Consider the following 11,693-nt stretch of genomic DNA (forward strand, 5'->3'; position numbering starts at 1 on the left):
CCCCCGCTCCCCCCGCTCGGGCGGGCGCGGCTCCGGAGCATCCGCGGGGCTGCGGCGGGGGCGGGGGGCCCGGCCCGGCTGATGTCAGCGGCGATCGCGTCCCGCCCGGCCCCGGCTCTGTCGCGACAGAGGCGCTGCGGCGGGGGGGGGCCCACCCAGCGCTTGCATCAGCTCCGGGGGGGGGCGCGAGGGCGGGGCCCGGCCTCAGTTTCCCCCCACTTTGTCTCCTAAAAAAGGGGGATGAGCATCCCGCGGCGTCCTGGGGGGAATTGGGGGGGGGACACAGGGCGGAGCCCCCCCCCCCCCCCCAAAAGCGGCGGCGGGGGGGGGGGCCGGGGGGTGGGGGGAGGGAGAGAGCATGGGAGGAGTGACTTGATTTGTGTGTAGGAAAGATGAGAGAAACATGGTGATCTGACATCCTGCCAAGCCTTCCTAGAAACAGATGAAGGTTTTTCCAATAGCTTTTTTTCCAATTTTCATTATGAAGCAAAATTGTAAACCTGGAGTTTCTTGACCTCTGAGACTATCCCTAATTCTGCCATATTTACAGATGGATTAAAACACCTAAAGAATATCAATACCAGGGGTAAATAAAAGGCATTCTATGTTATGATGAACAACATATTTTTATCACATAGAGAATCCATGTATCATTTTTATGTGTGCATTTGTTTTTTTACAGCAATGTGGGGGGGGGGGGGGGGGGGGGGGGGGGGGGGGGGCGGGGGGCCCCCCCCCCCCCCCCCCCAAAGCGTCTGCGCGGGCGCGGCGACAGCGGTGGGGGCGGGGAGGGAGCCGCGTGTCCCCCCCGCGTGTCCCCGAGCGCGGGGATGAGGGCGGGCATTGTCCCCACCCCGGGCTGCCCGTGCCAGGCACGGCCCCGGCCGGTGACTCAGCAGCTCCCGCCCGCGTGTCCCCCCTGTCCCCCCGAGTGTCCCCCTGTCCCCGCGTGTCCCCGCGTGTCCCCCCATCCCCGCGTGTCCCCCCATCCCCGCGTGTCCCTTCCCAGTGTGTCCCCCCATCCCCGTGTGTCCCCCCAGCCGGCCCGCGTCCCCTTCCCGGGGGGCTGGAGGGGTCCCGGCGCCAGGTGGGCGCTAATCTGTCCCCACTGTGTCACCCCCAGGGCTGTCCCGAGCCACTCTGTCCCCTGCCCCGTGCGGGGACACGGCGGGGGCTGCGGCCGGGATGTGACACCCCCAGACCCCAGATTGTCCCCGCTGGCCACCCCCAGCCCAGCCCGCAGCCAGCCCCCGGCGCTGTCCCCGTCCCCCCGGGGACAATCCCGGGACAATCCCGGGATAATCGGGAATCAAGGCCGCTGGCTCCTGACGCCGATCCCGGCTCAGACCGGCGGCCCCGGGCACAGCGCTGGGGACAGCCACGTGCCACCGACACTGATGGCACTGACCCCAATGCCACCCATGCACTGTCACCCCACCCTGACGTCACCCAGCCCCCTGTCAGCCACTCCCAATGTCACCTGTCCCTGCTGTCACCCAGCTCCAAGGTCACCTGGCCCCAATGTCACCCATTCCCAATGTCACCTGTCCCTGCTGTCACCCATTCCCTGCTGTCACCCATTCCCAATGTCACCTGTCCCTGCTGTCACCCATTCCCTGCTGTCACCCACTCCCAATGTCACCTGTCCCTGCTGTCACCCATTCCCTGCTGTCACCCATTCCCAATGTCACCTGTCCCTGCTGTCACCCATTCCCAATGTCACCCACTCCCAATGTCACCCAGCTCCAATGTCACCCGGCGCCAATGTCACCCAACCCCAGTGCCAACCACCATAGATGTCACTTGGCTCCCATGTCACCAGTGCCACTGAGCCCCAATGTCACCCAGTCCCAGCGTCACCTGGCCATGTTGCCAACTAGCCCTGATGTCCCCTGCTCCCAATGACACCTGGCACTGATGTCACCCAGCTCCAATTGCACCTGGCACTGATGGCAACCGTCCTCAATGTCACGTGTCTCCAATGCCACCCACCCCCACGACACCCATCCCCAATGTCACGTCCCAAATGACGCTGTCCCCAATGCCACCCGTCCCCAGTGCCACCACGCCCAGCCGCCATCCCTGTACAGTTGTGGGTTTATTTGAGCCGTTGGTGACAGGGAGCAGCGGTCACACGGGGACACCGCTGTGGGCACGGTGGCCTGGTGACGCTGCCACCGGGGCTCAGCCGCTGGGCCACCTCTGCACGGTGACACGCTCACGCTGGCACGGGGCTGTGGCCGCTGACGAGGTGAGGAGGCCACACAGGCGGGTTAGGTGGCCGTGTCACCGGCCGTGTCACCAGCCGTGTCACCAGCCAGGGCCTTGGCCACCTTGTCCTTCAGGTAGGCCACGCGCTGCCGCTCCAGCTTCAGCTCCAGGAACTCGTAGTGGGGCACCTGCAGGGGACAGGGGTGTGGCAGCTGTGTCCCCTCCTGTCCTGCCCACGCCATGGCACCCACCCGAGAGGGTCTCGGCGCCGATCCGGGGTCCCAGTGCCCACCCTGGGACGTGCCACCACCCCCCAGGTGTGACGGTGGCACTGCCAGGGGAGTGACAATAGAGCAGGGGTTGCAGTGACCCTGGGGGTGACACGTGGCTGTCTCACTCCCCCCCGGGCTATAATTACCCCCAGGGGTTAATCCTGGATGACCCCACAGGATCAGCTCGTCTGTGTCACCTCCCTGTCACCCCTGTCCCCCCCAGCACCTGGCAGGTGGCCCGGGGGATCATGGTGGCTCAGCCCTGCTGAGTGCCAGGCTGGGGGGAGCTGGCAGCCCCCAGGGGGTGTCAGAGCCTCCACCCCCATGGTGCCAGCTGTGCCCAGGTGTGCCAGGGGGACAATGGCACCCAGCTGGTGTCACCAGGGTGGCCACGGGCACAGGGACCGTCCTCTGGGCTGGGCACAGGTGAGACCACACCTGAGTGCTGGGGGCACCTCACAGGATGGGGGCTGGGCTCTGCTGCCACCAGGGAGGTTCAGGTGGCACCTGGGGACACCTGGGGAACACCTGGGGAACATTCTGGGAATATTTCTCCTGGAGGGGGCTGGGAGGGTTCAAGTGCCAGGCAGATGTGTCACCTGGGGCAGGGCCAGTGGTGACACTGGCAGTGCTGGGCACACGCAGGCACTGCCAGGTGCCTGGTGTCCCCAGCCCTGTCCCACTCACACAGACACTGCCAGGTGCCCGGTGTCCCCAGCCCTGTCCCTCAGACACTGCCAGGTGCCCGGTGTCCCCAGCGTGTCCCACTCACACAGACACAGGGTGTCCCCAGCCCTGTCCCTCACACAGACACAGGGTGTCCCCAGCGTGTCCCTGCTCACACAGACACAGGGTGTCCCCAGCCCTGTCCCTCACACAGACACTGCCAGGTGCCCGGTGTCCCCAGCCCTGTCCCTGCTCACACAGACACGGTGTCCCCAGCGTGTCCCATTGACACAGACACGGTGTCCCCAGCGTGTCCCGTTGACACAGACACAGGGTGTCCCCAGCCCTGTCCCACTCACACAGACACAGGGGGTCCCCAGCCCCCCAGCCCTGTCCCTGCTCACACAGACACGGTGTCCCCAGCGTGTCCCACTCACACAGACACGGTGTCCCCAGCGTGTCCCACTCACACAGACACAGGGTGTCCCCAGCCCTGTCCCTCACACAGACACTGCCAGGTGCCCGGTGTCCCCAGCCCTGTCCCTGCTCACACAGACACGGTGTCCCCAGCGTGTCCCATTGACACAGACACGGTGTCCCCAGCGTGTCCCGTTCACACAGACACAGGGTGTCCCCAGCCCTGTCCCACTCACACAGACACAGGGTGTCCCCAGCCCTGTCCCTCACACAGACACTGCCAGGTGCCCGGTGTCCCCAGCCCTGTCCCTGCTCACACAGACACGGTGTCCCCAGCGTGTCCCACTCACACAGACACGGTGTCCCCAGCGTGTCCCACTCACACAGACACAGGGTGTCCCCAGCGTGTCCCACTCACACAGACACGGTGTCCCCAGCGTGTCCCAGCTCTCGCAGACACAGGGTGTCCCCAGCAGACACACGGTGTCCCCAGCGTGTCCCTCTCACCTCGGCCAGCAGGAAGCCCGCCGCTCTCAGGTGCCGGCGGGCCAGCGAGCCCCGGCCCAGCAGCTCCCGGCCCCGCGAGCTGAACTGCGGCAGCTCCCAGCGCAGCACGGCCACCCTGGGGACAGGGACAGGGACACTGAGCACCCCTGAGCTGTGCCCCTCCCGGCACCTCCTGTCCCGTGTCCCCTCCCTGTCCCCCTCTCCCCCACTGACCCTTCCCATTGCCCCTCCTCATCCCCTCCTCTTCCTCCCGTCCCCCTCGGGAGCCCCTCGTGTCCCCACCCACCTCCTGGCCCCCGGTGGCAGTGGCTTTGTCCCCTCGGAGTGGGACAAGTGGGGGGCAGTGAAGTCCCTCACGGGCAGAGGGTTGTTGTCACTGTCCAGCACCGCCTCGGCATCTGCAGGGACACAGGGGACAGGGGACTCAGAGCCACCCAGGGGCTCTGCCGACCCCACCCCAGGCAGGGCAGTGTCCGTGGGGTCCGCCTCCCCGGGTCCCACGGGAGGGGACAGGGGACACGCGGGACACGGAGTTGCTGTGGCAGCCGGTGGCCGGTCCCCGACACTGGGGGACAGGGACCGAATTTGACTGGGCTGCAAGAGGGTGACAGGGGATGGCAGGGGTGTGGCAGAGCCAGGAGGGCTGCAGGGTGACAGGGAAAGGTGACAGGGCTGTGGGGTGACACAGGAAGGTAACGGGGGTGACAGGGCTGGGGGGACTGGGGTCACAGGGGAAGGCAGCAGGGGTGGGGGTGCCCAGGCAGGTGGCAGGGCTGAGAGGTGGCACTGGAAGGTGCCAGGCAGGTGGCAGCCCCGGGGGTGGCACTGGAAGGTGCCCAGGGTGGCTAGCAGCCCTGGGGGTGGCACTGGAAGGTGCCCAGGCAGGTGGCAGTGCTGAGGGGTGGCACTGGAAGGTGCCAGGCAGGTGCCAGTCCCTGGGGGTGGCACTGGAAGGTGCCAGGTGGAAGGCAGCCCTGGAGGTGGCACTGGAAGGTGCCCAGGCAGGTGGCAGTGCTGAGGGGTGGCACTGGAAGGTGCCTAGGGTGGGTAGCAGCTGCGGGTGTGGCACTGGAAGGTGCCAGGCAGGTAGCAGCCCCGGGGGTGGCACTGGAAGGTGCCAGGCAGGTGGCAGCCCCGGGGGTGGCACTGGAAGGTGCCAGGCAGGTGCCAGGCCCCAGGGGTGGCACTGGAAGGTGCCAGGCAGGTGGCAGTGCTGAGGGGTGACACTGGAAGGTGCCAGGCAGGTGGCAGCCCCGGGGGTGGCACTGGAAGGTGCCAGGCAGGTGGCAGGCCCCGGGCTGGCACTGGAAGGTGCCAGGCAGGTGCCAGGCCCCAGGGTGGCACTGGAAGGTGCCAGGCAGGTGCCAGTGCTGAGGGGTGGCACTGGAAGGTGCCAGGCAGGTGCCAGGCCCCGGGCTGGCAGCGGGTGGCACTCACCGATGTCCCAGCCGTACACTGTGCTCACGTTGTACCGGACGAGCTCGTCGCCCCCCAGCGCCCCCGGCAGCGCCTCCCGCAGCCCCCGCTGCAGGGGGGTGGCCTTGTCCTTGTCCTTGTCCCTGTCCCCGCGCCCCCCCAGCAGCTCGGGGGGCAGGAAGGGCCCCTCGTAGCCCGGGGTCTCCAGCCTGGCCGTGGCGTTGATGTGCAGCAGCTTCAGCCACGAGCTCCGCGCCCGCGGGGAGCTGTCACCTGCGGGACGGGCGGGGACACGCTCAGGTGACACCCACGGACACCCAGGTGACACCCACGGACACGGCCACGGGCCGTGCAGCCCCAGGCTGGATGTGGCACCCGGCACAGGGGCCGTGCCCCCAGGGGCTGAGCCGGGTTCAAGGGCCAGGGGAATGGTGCCAGGCGGTGCCAGGGGATGCCCAGGTGGCATCTGGGCAATCCCTGGAGTCCCTTTCCCTCCTGGAAGGGGCTGTGCAGCCCCGCTGGGTTCAACGGCCACGGGGCTGTGACAGCTGGGACACCTGTACCGCCAGGTGAACTCAGCCCCCGAGAAGCCCCCCAGCCCCGAGAAGACCCCCAGCCCCTGAGAAGCCCCCCAGTCCCTGAGAAGCCCCCCCAAGAAGCCCCCCAGCCCCCGAGAAGCCTCCCAGCCCCCAGCATTCCCACGCTCCATGTCTCCAGTGGGACTGGCCCCCCGGTCCCACGGGAGGGGACACGGGGCTCGTGCCCACGGAGGTCACTGTGGCAGCCGGTGGCCGGTCCCCGCCACGGGGGGGACGGGGACCGAATTTGACTGGGCTGCAGGCGCCAGCAGCACACCTGGGGACAGGTGACCCCCCCCGGCCACCCCGCCGCGCCGGGCTCACCTCGCAGCCGCGCCTGGAAGTCGGGGCGCAGCACCTGGCGCAGGTGGGGGGCCGGGGGCCGCCGCAGGACGCACAGGGACCACACCACGTCCGTCAGCAGGTGCGCTTCCAGCTGCTGCTCCTGCCCCTGCAGCCGCTCGTGGATCTGGGGAAGGGAACGCCAGCTGCCCCCCGCCCCTCCTGCCACGGCGGGGTCGGCCATGCCGTCCAACGGCCCCTTTCCCATGGGATCACCTGGAGGGGGCTGGGAGGGATTTGGGACACACGGAGTGCTAGGATGTGGGAAAATGGAGTTTGGGAGGCTTTGGGGCTGGGGGAGGGGGGGTCTCTGAGGTCACTCCCCACCCCGACCACTGGGGAATCCCAGGACCTCACCATGGAGAAGAACTCCTCGCCGGAGCTGGGCTGGAAGTTGAGGCGGGCGAAGGACACGAGGACCCCGCAGAGCTGGGTGAGGGACAGGCTCTGCGTGTTATCCAGGCAGTGCTGCAGGGAAAAGGGGAACGTGGGGCTGTGCACAGTGGGGACGGGAGGGAGAGGGTGGACACGTCAGCCAGAGACGCCTCCCGGGGGGAAAACCAGAGTGGGGGACGCCTGGGACTCTCTCAGGGGCAAGCTCTGGAATGCTTGTGGATGGGAAGGGGCAGGGGGATGAACCTGGCAGGAACTGGGGCAGAAGTGGCAGGAAGCTGGGAGAGGAGCAGCAAGGAAAAGCCTGGAAACATCGGCAGGGACCGTGCTGGGTGGGACACCAGGGCTGGGGGATCCCTGGGATCGTATCCAGACGCAAGGGCAGGCCTGGAATGTCCCAGCCTGCACGGGGACGTGCATGGAGGTGAACTGGGACAGAACTGGGACAGAACTGGGACAGAACTGGGACAGAACCAGCAGCAGCAGTCACAGCTGGAGGGTCTGCATGGAGCCAAACCCAGCGGGAAACGACCCCCGATTCCAACAGGGAACGTGACACAGCTTGGACAGGGAGGGACCCTCACTGCTCCCAGGTGACAACAGCCCGGAGCAGCGAGAGGAACCCGCTCTGCCCGGCTCCTGCTGGGAAAGGTGACAACACCCCCGCGCAGGTGAGCGTCCCCCGCCTCCCCCCAGGCCAGGTGAGGTCCCCCCTTGTCCCCCCGGGCTCACCTGAGCGATGGCCTCGGCGAGGGGCCGGCTGAGCCAGCGCAGGCTGGCGAAGGAGCGGGCACAGCGCAGCACCTGCGCCGGGCTCAGGCTGCCCACGTGAGGCTGCAGCTCCAGGGCCAGGCGGTGCAGCACCTGCGGCTGCTGGAAGCTCAGCTTGCCTGTGCCAAGGGGGACAGCTCAGCACGGGGGGGCTCTGGGCACCTCTGTCCTGCGCCCCCCGCGCCACAGGTGGCGGCTGGGAACGGTCACCTGGAGAGGAGAGGCTCCAGGGACACCTCGGAGCAACCCCGGTGCCCAAAGGGGCTCCAGGTGAGCTGGGGAGGGGCTGGGGACACCCAGGGTGTGGAATGGCCTCACGCTGAGCTCCCAGGGGCTGGGGACACCTGCAGTGACAGGAGCCCTAGAACGATGACCTGGATTTGGGATCCCTACGTTTGGGATCCCTGAGTTTGGGATCCCTAAGCCCACCTGCATTCCCTCACCCCACCTGGCTGCGAGGACAGCTTTGGGACCCCTAAGGTCACCTGGGTTCCCTCACCCCACCTGGCAGAGAGGACAGCTTTGGGACCTCAAAGCCCACCTGCATTCCCTCACCTCACCTGGCAGAGGACAGCTTTGGGACCCCTAAGCTCACCTGCATTCCCTCACCCCACCTGGCTGAGAGGACAGCTTTGGGACCCCTAAGGTCACCTGCATTCCCTCACCCCACCTGGCTGAGAGGACAGCTTTGGGACCCCTAAGCTCACCTGGATTCCCTCACCCCACCTGGCAGAGGACAGCTTTGGGACCCCTAAGGTCACCTGCATTCCCTCACCCCACCTGGCTGAGAGGACAGCTTTGGGACCCCTAAGCTCACCTGGATTCCCTCACCCCACCTGGCAGAGGACAGCTTTGGGACCCCTAAGCTCACCTGGATTCCCTCACCCCACCTGGCAGAGGACAGCTTTGGGACCCCTAAGGTCACCTGCATTCCCTCACCCCACCTGGCAGAGGACAGGTTTGGGATCCCTAAGCTCACCTGGATTCCCTCACCCCACCTGGCCGAGAGGACAGCTTTGGGACCCCTAAGGTCACCTAGCCCCCCACCCAGTGCCAGCCCAGGCAGCTCCCACCCCCAGCAGGCCTGTCCCCAGCCCCCGCAGGTGGCCCTGGCACTCACTGAAGGCGAAGAGCAGGTCGCTGAGCACGGGCAGGGGCAGCTCAGCAGGTTTCTGCAGCAGGTGGTAGGACAGGGCCCGCAGCAGGGGCACGCTGCGGCGCTGCTGCAGCGCCAGCGCCAGCGCCACGCGGCGCAGCTCGTCAGGGTCAAAGTGCTCTGCCAGCTCCAGAGCCTGCGGGGACAGCAGAGGTGACACAGGACAGGTGAGACAGGGACACAGGGACAGGTGAGACAGGACAGGTGAGACAGGGACAAACTGCTCTGCCAGCTCCAGAGCCTGCGGGGACAGCAGAGGTGAGACAGGACAGGTGAGACAGGACAGGTGAGACAGGACAGGTGACACAGGGACAAACTGCTCTGCCAGCTCCAGAGCCTGCGGGGACAGCGACAGGTGACACAGGACAGGGGAAACAGGACAAACGGGACAGGAGCTCCAGAACCTGCGGGGACAGCGACGGGTGACACAGGACAGGTGACACAGGACAGGTGAACAGGGACAGGTGACACAGGACAGGTGACACAGGACAGGTGACACAGGACAGGTGACACAGAGACAAACTGCTCTGCCAGCTCCAGAGCCTGTGGGGACAGCGACAGGTGACACAGGGACACAGGGACAGGTGACACAGGACAGGTGACAAGGGACAGGTGACACAGGACAGGTGACACAGGGACAAACTGCTCTGCCAGCTCCAGAGCCTGCGGGGACAGCGACAGGTGAGGCAGGGACAGGTGAGACAGGGACACAGGGACAGGTGACACAGGACAGGTGACACAGGAACAGGAATCAAACTGCTCTGCTCCAGCACCTGGCACGGGGACAGAGACACAGGGGACAGGAGGGAGAGAGGACAGGGACATGGAGACAGGTGAGACAGTTACAGGAATGAAACTGCTCCCCGGTGCCAGCGCCTTGCATGGGGACAGGGACAGGTGAGGCAGGGACAGGTGACACAGGGACAGGTGAGGCAGGGACAGGGGAGGCAGGGACAGGTGAGGCAGCACAGGTGACACAGGGACAGGTGAGGCAGGGACAGGTGAGGCAGCACAGGTGACACAGGGACAGGTGAGGCAGCACAGCTGACACAGGGACAGGTGAGGCAGGGACAGGTGAGGCAGCACAGGTGACACAGGGACAGGTGACACAGGGACAGGTGAGGCAGGGACAGGTGAGGCAGGGACAGGTGAGGCGGCACAGGTGACACAGCACAGGTGACACAGCACAGGCGGACACATGGCAGAGCAGAGACAGAGCACAGGCTGCGCAGGTGCCCCCAGGTGACACTGCCGACCCCAGGCGACCCCGCCCCGGGTCCCCCCCAGCGCCACGCCCCGCGCCGTGCCCACCTTGTCCTCCAGGCGCTCCATCAGGGCGGGGGACAGGTGTCCCACCTTGGCCATGAGCGTCACCACGGCGCGGGGCGCGTCCAGCTCGGTCCAGCGCAGCTCCAGCTTGCGCAGCACCTCGGGCAGCAGCGGCCCCTCGGGGCCCCGCGCCGCCAGCTGCTCGGCCAGCTGCACCAGCTGCCGCAGGGGCAGGCGCCGCAGCCGCCACAGCACCTCCTGCTCCACCGAGCGCGCCTGGCGCCCGCCCCGCGGCAGCCCCAGCGCCGGCAGGCTGCGCAGCAGCTGCAGCAGCGCCGTGTTCCACACCTGGGACATCTGCGGGGACAGGGACAGGGACAGGTGTGAGATGGGGACAGGGTGACACAGAGTGTTCTACACCTGAGACATCTGCGGGGACACGGACAGGGGACACATGTGACACGGGGAGTGTTCCACACCTGAGAGATCTCCGGGGACACGGGGCCACGTGGGACACAGAGTGTTCCACACTTGAGAGATCTGCCACAGGGACAGGGGGACAGGTGTGATACATGTGACGTGGGGACAGGGTGACACAGGGAGGGTTCCACACCTGAGAGATCTCCGGGGACACGGGGCCAGGTGTGACACAGAGTGTTCCACACCTGAGAGATCTGCCACAGGGACAGGCACAGGTGTGATACAGGGAGAGTGTGACACGGGGAGTGTTCCACACCTGAGACATCTGCGGGGACAGGGACAGGGGACACGTGTGACACGGGGAGTGTTCCACACCTGAGACATCTGCGGGGACACGGGGACAGGGTGACACATGTGACACGGGGATGGGGTGACATGGGGATGGGGTGACACAGAGAGTGTTCTACACCTGAGACATCTGCGGGGACAGGGACAGGGACATGTGTGACACGGGGAGTGTTCCACACCTGAGACATCTGCGGGGACAGTGACACGTGTGACACAGGGACAGGGTGACACAGACAGTGTTCCACACCTGAGACATCTGCCACAGGGACATGGGGACACAGGGCCAGGTGTGACACGGGGCCAGGTGTGACACAGGGACGTGAGTGACACAGGCCCACCAGCAGTGTTCCACACCCGGGAGATCTGCCACAGGGACAGCTGTGGGGCAGATGTGGGACAGGGGCAGCCACTGTGGATTTGGGACACTGCTCCTCTACCTGTGCCACCTCCCAGGTGTGCCCTGAGCCCCCTGGAGTGACCTGGGCACTGCCAGCCTGTGCCCAGGTGTGTCCTGAGCCCCCTGGAGTGACCTGGGCACTGCCAGCCTGTGCCCCAGGTGTGCCCTGAGCCCCCTGGAGTGACCTGGGCACTGCCAGCCTGTGCCCCAGGTGTGCCCTGAGCACTCAGGTATGGAGCAGGGCACAGCAGCCACTGCAGCCCTGTCCCCAGCACTGCCAGGTGTGTCCCCAGCACTCCCAGCTGTGTCCCCAGCACTGCCATCCCTGTCCCCAGCACTGCCAGCTGTGTCCCCAGCACTGCCAGGTGTGCCCCCAGCACTGCCATCCCTGTCCCCAGCACTGCCAGGTGTGCCCCCAGCACTGCCATCCCTGTCCCCAGCACTGCCAGGTGTGCCCCCAGCACTGCCACCCCTGTCCCCAGCACTGCCAGGTGTGCCCCCAGCGCTGCCAGCCTTGTCCCCAGCACTCC

At 66.7% G+C, this 11,693-nt stretch overlaps 1 protein-coding gene and 2 non-coding genes across 3 annotated transcripts in view; all 3 read right to left on the minus strand.

Moving 5' to 3' along the window:
* Positions 1–2,079: 2,079 nt before the first annotated feature.
* The window catches only part of TBRG4 (transforming growth factor beta regulator 4), a gene marked incomplete at its 5' end in the record, with an annotated part of 15,772 nt that continues 6,158 nt past the window's right edge, over positions 2,080–11,693 (minus strand). The window contains 9 exons of the mRNA XM_041408574.1: positions 2,080–2,399; positions 4,074–4,188; positions 4,360–4,471; positions 5,511–5,762; positions 6,392–6,536; positions 6,767–6,877; positions 7,535–7,692; positions 8,694–8,865; positions 10,041–10,355. Of these exons, the coding sequence (XP_041264508.1) occupies positions 2,274–2,399; positions 4,074–4,188; positions 4,360–4,471; positions 5,511–5,762; positions 6,392–6,536; positions 6,767–6,877; positions 7,535–7,692; positions 8,694–8,865; positions 10,041–10,355 (1,506 nt within the window). The remainder of the gene's footprint in view (positions 2,400–4,073; positions 4,189–4,359; positions 4,472–5,510; positions 5,763–6,391; positions 6,537–6,766; positions 6,878–7,534; positions 7,693–8,693; positions 8,866–10,040; positions 10,356–11,693) is intronic.
* On the minus strand, positions 4,541–4,672 carry LOC121338212. The gene has a single exon (XR_005952997.1). It is a non-coding gene; the product is annotated as a small nucleolar RNA SNORA5 (small nucleolar RNA).
* LOC121338211 lies at positions 6,195–6,328 on the minus strand. The gene has a single exon (XR_005952996.1). It is a non-coding gene; the product is annotated as a small nucleolar RNA SNORA5 (small nucleolar RNA).

The sequence above is a fragment of the Onychostruthus taczanowskii genome, unplaced genomic scaffold, assembly GCF_017590055.1.
Source record: "Onychostruthus taczanowskii isolate IOZ18803 unplaced genomic scaffold, ASM1759005v1 scaffold3, whole genome shotgun sequence".
NCBI classification, from domain to species: Eukaryota; Metazoa; Chordata; class Aves; order Passeriformes; family Passeridae; genus Onychostruthus; species Onychostruthus taczanowskii.